The following is an 8,230-nucleotide window of genomic DNA, read 5'->3' as shown; positions in this document are numbered from 1 at the left end:
CATGAACTTTGACCCTTATTGAAATACTAAAATTTTAATCTTGAAATTTCTTCTGACCTTTTCTTTCCTTTATCTCATTTAAGTTGTAACTGAATAAAAAAGGGTCTCTTTAGCGTTATTGAGTTGCTATGGGTATAGGGAAGGACCTGCAAATATCGGTAGATATATTGCATTTTTCAGCAAGTTAAATTGAACCTTTATCTTAATCCCGTTAGGGGCCGCGGTGGCCGAGTGGTTAAGGTGTACCGACACCTTAACACTAGCCCTCCACTACTGGGTTGCGAGTTCGAAACCTACGTGGGGCAGTTGCCAGGTACTGACCGTAGGCCGGTGGCTTTTCTCCGGGTACTCCGGCTTTCCTCCACCTCCAAAACCTGGCACGTCCTTAAATGACCCTGGCTGTTAATAGGACGTTAAAACAAAAACAAACCAAACCAAACTACTCCCGTTACGTTGACTAACAGTTTCCATTAATATGTTCCTGTAATGAAATAATGAGTGATAAATATATGATGGACTTACCTCAAAAATACTAGTAAATTTCAGTCGACTGAGATGGGGTACAAACACATGCATGTTAATTAAATCGCACAGGATGTTACCGAAGAACGACATGTAGATCTGCATTCCATACATGTACACTTCAACGGGTAGTCCAAGCATTGTTATACCTGATTGGTACGAAACCAGAAGCGAAAGAGCTACCGGAAGTACCGCCATTTTACCATTACCCATGATGTATCTGGTCGTTGTTTTATCTTTCTTGCCTCTCAAAGACTGAAACAGTCCCGTCCCAAGTGAGAGCACTAGTGTTATTACAAGTATGACGTAGTCCTCCCATCGCAGATAAGCCATGCTGATGTTTTACACAAATGCTGTAAAAAGATGAAAACATTACCATATTATCAAAATCAACCATCAATATGACATCAAAATAATGACCTTCCTAGATACTCATTACATTATACGTTGTTGGTCTGCTTACCTAATTAAAACGGGCAATATCACATGAACTTGAAAATGTCCTCTTCCAAGTTTTTCAAAGATTGTCTTGTTGGCCTTTTTGTTTCCTCTTTGTCTCAGTCAAAACAAGAAATGATCTAACATGGTTGACCGTATGAACGGAAATACATGTTTTTTTTAAAAATCCAAATAATTTGTTTTAGCCGACATATTACATCACATTTAATGAGATCAGTACATATGAACTCTCATGCTCATGTAATTGTGTTCATGTATTGGAATAAATTTCAGACTTCGTCGGAGAAAGAAAGGTCATTAACCTGAGAGATACCTCAGCCTTCAACCATTTTGTTTGATGAATTCATTACAATATTGAACAGAAGAATATCCCAGAAGAGTACTATTTATGCAACCTGATATTATTTGTTGAAATGTAAAATAAAAATTACATCTTTACCAGAGGATGTAATTACATAATGTATGAATTGTTTACTTGGCTGTTTTAAACATGACTTTAGCTTAAAAAAATTATTTTCTTGACGAATGTAAATTTAAAGGGTCCTGCTCATTTACATAATGACAATCCCGGATATGATTACGTATTACATAACGTGTAATTGTCTGGATAGGTGTTGCATTGTCTACACTTTGTCTATAGTCATAAACATTGCTACATCATAAACAAAGCAATTTACTTGAAATCTCGTTAAGGGATACGTTTTATATTAGATTATTAATCTACAGATGCTCCTGATTCGGTTAGAAGAATCGTACCCTACCTTTAATGCGTGACAGAGTAATACCCAACAAGATGGCTGATATCCCTGCTTGTCTAACCTTGGACTGTATCAAATGTAAGAAATCCAGAATGTCACCTCAGGGGAGATTTATCTGTCATGTACTCAAGGTAGGGGATGAATACTTTTTTTCACATTATAACACTTCATTTATGCAGTATGCAGTTGTTCAACTGATACGTTTTATGATAAAAAAATGATGTGATTTTTTACGGTACAAATATCTTGTTACTCAGCAGTTGATATATCTATAGGCAATATAATGAAAAATTAATGAGACAAAAACGGACCAAAAAATACATTATACATTCACAACGAGGACAGAAACTTAATACATACATTACGTCAAATCACATCTACACATATAACACCATACTGTGATCATGTTGTAACCGAGTGCAGGGAGGACTTTCTTCTGAAATGTGCTTTGTTACTTATGATATATAGCACATTATATAGTGCCATGACCTACATTTTATCCCGTTCATTTTTTTTTTTTTTTTTTTACATTTTTGGCCTCTGTGAATATAATAACTATATGTCAAACTTAGAATCGTAATGGCGATAACATATCACCAACATTCATGTTGTGAATCGAATCTGGGGACACGTATGACTGTTAGTTTGCCTTTTCTCGATATTCACATCGCATCATCACTTACGTATTCATTAGCATTGCTGCGGTTGTTAACCAATCTAATAGCTTCATAATATTCTAGGTCTCTTTTTGTTTATTTTCACTTGTCAACAGTTCCTTTCGAGGAATAAACGCCAACTAAATTGCAAAAGTTTTATTCATAGTAACGCTAGAAATTCAAACAACAACTTGGGCTAGAACTAAAAGATATTCTTATCAAAGCATAAATCAATAATTGATTTCTGAATGACAACAGGTAAAACAAAAAATAACAAAAACAACAACAACAAAAACCGAAAAAAAAAAAGAAAAAAAAAATATATATATATATATCGACCACTACACCAATTCAACAATTTAATTACAAATTAATTTTTTGACATGTCACTACGTTCAGAAATCCTTTCTTTCTGTGGCCCCTTGTTTGGCGTACGTGACACGTGACGTCACAAACAGCTGATTCTAGCCAATTTCAGTCTGGGGGAAATTCAGTCATGAGCGGGTCTCGTCACTTTCGAAACAAAAATGTGCAGTAATGAAACGACGGAGGTCACAGCAATCTAGAAGATGCAAGTTCTTGATTAGACGCAAATTAATGAGTAGTCAGTGTTGAAATTACTGGAGTGATACACGAAGAGCAGCATATCGAAGTGAGAAATCGTTTGTTTACACCGTTGGACATGACCATAGTGGAATATAACGAGGATGCCATACATCTTTATTTGTCAATGGAAGCAAGAATACCATCTGAAATCATATTCTTTACTTTCTGTAGTCATAAAGGTCGGACGCACACCTCATAAATGTGAGCAGACGACGTTTTGTTTTGATGGCGTGGGTCCTATAATTAATTTCATCATGACGAACTCAATCTTGTTCATTGTTTTTTTTGTATTTTGTTTCTTCCTTTTGCTGTAACATACAGCAAATGTATTCAAATATTATACGTTGTTGCAGTTCGCAGTTGTGTTATCTAAGCTCATAAATAGTTAATTTCATTTTGAATACATTACCTATGCTCAACGTGGATATTTACCTTTACTCTTGTGATTGAAACATATGCACGAAAAACTGAATGTAAGACAATTCATTGTTTCTGGAAATAATATATAAAGATCACCTGCCTGTCATCGTTCTTGTTGTCTGATTTCTAAAGTGGTCCGGACAAAGAATGTTATTTTCTATTTTTAATGAAATCATGTATCCATCTATATCAATCTTATTCAGATACGCTAACGAAGAAAATGTTAATATTAGACACTGTTATACATCTAGGTACGACTATCCCCCGTATAATGTGATTTTTTGCGAGTGGTTGTTTTCGTGTCGGTGTCGACAAATAGGTGTCGGTTGGAAGTACTCTCTCTCTCTCTCTCTCTCTCTCTCTCTCTCTCTCTCTCTCTCTCTCTCTCTCTCACCTGGAACCCATCGGTTTCATATTTGTCCTCGTCGTCGGATCTCTCATCGTCACAGCACGTGCAGAATTCGTTAACAAAAAATATCAACAATTAATAGCACGTCAAACAGTCCTCGTCGGATTCATTAATAAGTGACATTTTCTCGGAAGTGTAGTAACATGAAAGGAAGTACATTGTTGCGATATTGGAAATAAAATACCGCCAGTTACATTCGCCCCAGAAAACATATTCGTGGCAAGATTTTGACAGTCTCAAAGAGACCTTGGTATCGTTGAAGTTTTAATCGGTGCGACCACATTTTCATTTCGGATTTCCTTTTTTACATCAAGACTTTGTTTATGATGCAGAGTTTGAGAATGTTTTCGGGACACCTTGTACAATTTCAGGCTGTCGATTCATAGACGACGCTGCTTGATTGTGTCCACTTTTTACATTTTTGTTGCCAAACAGCAGCTGTTTTGAACATCAAAGAACGTTTATTTTCCAAAGTGGCTGATTTCGTTGAATTAAAAATATTTTTGTCTGCTTTATCAGTAGAATATCAAAATTCTGATTGTCAAACTTCCCAAAGGCATGTTTTTCTTTCTCAAATAATTCGATATATTCAAAGATATTAGAGCAGTTATTTGTTTAATCTATATATCAATATAGAAATGTTTTCCAGTTTTTAAATTAATGTAATTTTTTTTATCCAAAAAACAGTCTTTTTTTTCTCGAGATGAAAGAGGAGAATTCCCCTAAAACATAGGTTCGGCTGGTAAAGTGATACAACATCTTGTCTCATACATATCGAGTGATAGTGAAAAAGCACAGAAATCATTTCAATTCGTTTTGTATCTTTTATTCATAATATTATGCCACTAAGATAGGTTACTATAAGTACTAATATCACCGATATTCATAATACAGTCGGGGGTTTAAGTGGCTCTAAAACCTACGTATCCAAAATAAAATGGCGCTGCAAATGGAATATAGAGTAAATTTCAACTTAATAATTCCAGTGAACAATACATATACTCACTATACTCCGACACAAATATCAGACAGCCAATTGATTATTGAAGCATAACGAATTGGACTGGAAACTATTTACTCCATCATTAAAATCATCTCTGTTTATTTGATTACAGTTTCGTTCATTTGCACACCCCAATGTACACATATGTAAGGTTCAGCATTCGCCTGAATGATGTCATCAATAAGTAAGGAAAAGAATGCGATAAGGGTTATGACAAAACAAAATCTACTTACATAACTACTATTCGTTACCCTAAAACAACATCAACAAAACCAGCGTTGATTTCATACACCACATCAACATAACCAGCGTTGATTTCATACACCACAGCAACATAACCAGCGTTGATTTCATACACCACAGCAACATAACCAGCGTTGAATCATACACCAACGCAATATAACCAGCAATAATTTCATACACAACATAAACATATCCACAGTTGATCTCTTACATTATATTAACAAAACCAGCGTTGATTTCATACACCATATCAACAAAATCAACGTTGATTTCATACACATCAACAAAATCAGCGTTGATTTCATACACCACATCAACATAACCAGCGTTGATTTCATAAACCACATCAACGTAACCAGTGTTGATTTCATACACCACATCAACAAAACCAGCGTTGATTTCATACACCACATCAACATAACCAGCGTTGATTTCATACAACACATCAACATAACCAGCGTTGATTTCATACACCACATCAACAAAACCAGTGTTGATTTCATACACCACATCAACAAAACCAGCGTTGATTTCATACACCACATCAACATAACCAGCGTTGATTTCATACAACACATCAACATAACCAGCGTTGATTTCATACACCACATCAACAAAACCAGTGTTGATTTCATACATCACATCAACAAAACCAGCGTTGATTTCATACACCACATCAACATAACCAGTGTTGATTTCATACATCACATCAACAAAAGCAGCGTTGATTTCATACACCACATCAACATAACCAGTGTTGATTTCATACATCACATCAACAAAACCAGCGTTGATTTCATACACCACATCAACATAACCAGTGTTGATTTCATACATCACATCAACATAACCAGTGTTGATTTCATACACCACATCAACATAACCAGTGTTGATTTCATACACCATATTAACAAAATCAACGTTGATTTCATACACCACATCAACATAACCAGTGTTGATTTCATACATCACATCAACATAACCAGTGTTGATTTCATACACCACATCAACATAACCAGTGTTGATTTCATACACCATATTAACAAAATCAACGTTGATTTCATACACCACATCAACAAAACCAGTGTTGATTTCATACACCACGTCAACATAACCAGCGTTGATTTCATACACCACATCAACAAAACCAGTTTTGATTTCATACACCACATCAACAAAACCAGTGTTGATTTCATACACCACATCAACATAACCAGTGTTGATTTCATACACCACATCAACATAACCAGCGTTGATTTCATACACCACATCAACATAGCCAGCGTTGATTTCATACATCACATCAACATAACCAGCGTTGAATGCATACACCACATCAACATAACCAGTGTTGATTTCATACACCACATCAACAAAACCAGTGTTGATTTCATACACCACATCAACAAAACCAGCGTTGATTTCATACACCACATCAACAAAACCAGCGTTGATTTCATACATCACATCAACATAACCAGCGTTGAATGCATACACCACATCAACATAACCAGTGTTGATTTCATACACCACATCAACAAAACCAGTGTTGATTTCATACACCACATCAACAAAACCAGCGTTGATTTCATACACCACATCAACAAAACCAGCGTTGATTTCATACACCACATCAACATAACCAGCGTTGATTTCATACACCACATCAACATAACCAGCGTTGATTTCATACACCATATCAACAAAATCAACGTTGATTTCATACACCACATCAACAAAACCAGTGTTGATTTCATACACCACATCAACATAACCAGCGTTGAATTCATACACCACATCAACATTAACCACTCTTGATTTTATACTATATAAGAAGGGGAGACACTGCTCGGGATTGCTATTTGGCGATTGTCCGTAACCTGAGAAAAGGCAATCTGTGGAGCGCGAGGAACAAGCTGTTTTGAAGTGTCGAATTCCGAAATCGTTTTAACGACCTTTTGTTCAGGCCGGGGAGAGTTTGAAGTTTCAATCAGCTTTCAATCGTTTTTCCAGTCAATACATTTCTATTTTATGATATAAAAAAGATTCAAGTACACGTTGTCACTTAAAAAAATAACTGCCATAGCTCGCTAACAATGTGAGGTGAAGGCCATTTGAACACTATCAGTATTACAAATGTCGGTGAGCATGTTCACGTGATTTAGTTGTATACCACACCGGAAGTGACTTGTTTTCCACAGCCTTTTTTGTTGTTGTGATTGAAAAGACGAGTTGCATCCAGATCGGTTGTTAATTTTTCAATGTGAAGGTTCAACATTTTAACAGGATATACGTCTAACCCTACGGCGTACAGTCGTTGGTCATTTTTTGACATAAAACGTAATGAGATAATGCTACATTTTCCACAGAGTCGTTACAGTGAAACTGAAAGGAATCTGTCTTAACTTGACAATGAGACTTTATACCCTTGGACACAAAGTGGATACTTAGGTTGTAACAAACATGTTGTCGTAAGATAATTGGACCAGGTTGCGCTTTACAAAGGTTAAGTGGATTTTTTTTTTCTAAATCGCAATCATCAATAATTGAATTGTGCTGTGTGGGTTTTGATATCCCAAATCGTACACACTCTTTTAATAGGTTATCTAGCAAACCATTGGATTAGTTTCGCTTTATACAGGTAAGTGCATGTTTTTGTTTTTTTTTTGTTTTTTTAATTTCAGTGTGACAACTTCAACAACTGATCAATAGCGACGTCATTGCTTGGTCATTAGGTGGGATGTTTTATATACCGCCTATAGGGTATTGCTTGTTTACATAATGCAGCTGTCTCTATTCCTACACCGTCTGGGTGTTATAGCCTGAGACACTGGGTGTTATAGCCTAAGACACTGGGTGTTATAGCCGGAGACACTGGGTGTTATAGCCTAAGACACTGGGTGTTATAGCCGGAGACACTGGGTGTTATAGCCGGAGACACTGGGTGTTATAGCCTGAGACACTGGGTGTTAAAGCCGGAGACACTGGGTGTTATAGCCTGACGCAATGGGTGTTATAGTCTGAGACACTCGGTGTTATAGCCTAAGACACTGGGTGTTATAGCCGGAGACACTGGGTGTTACAACCCGAGACACTGGGTGTTATAGTCCGAGACACTGGTGTTATAGCCTGAGACACTGGGTGTTATAGCCTG

At 36.4% G+C, this 8,230-nt stretch overlaps 1 protein-coding gene across 1 annotated transcript; it reads right to left on the bottom strand.

The window, feature by feature from the left end:
• Positions 1–4,640: 4,640 nt before the first annotated feature.
• LOC117341096 lies at positions 4,641–7,987 on the bottom strand. The gene is made up of 2 exons (XM_033902930.1): positions 5,202–7,987; positions 4,641–5,102 (listed from the first exon to the last, which is right to left on the bottom strand). Exon 1 carries the CDS (start codon positions 6,772–6,774, stop codon positions 5,284–5,286), a length of 1,491 nt encoding a protein of 496 aa, XP_033758821.1. The 5' UTR covers positions 6,775–7,987; the 3' UTR covers positions 4,641–5,102; positions 5,202–5,283.
• Positions 7,988–8,230: the final 243 nt, after the last annotated feature.

Source organism: Pecten maximus, chromosome 13 (assembly GCF_902652985.1).
Source record: "Pecten maximus chromosome 13, xPecMax1.1, whole genome shotgun sequence".
In the NCBI taxonomy this organism is placed as follows: domain Eukaryota; kingdom Metazoa; phylum Mollusca; class Bivalvia; order Pectinida; family Pectinidae; genus Pecten; species Pecten maximus.
This window is presented reverse-complemented; position numbering and strand designations above follow the sequence as displayed.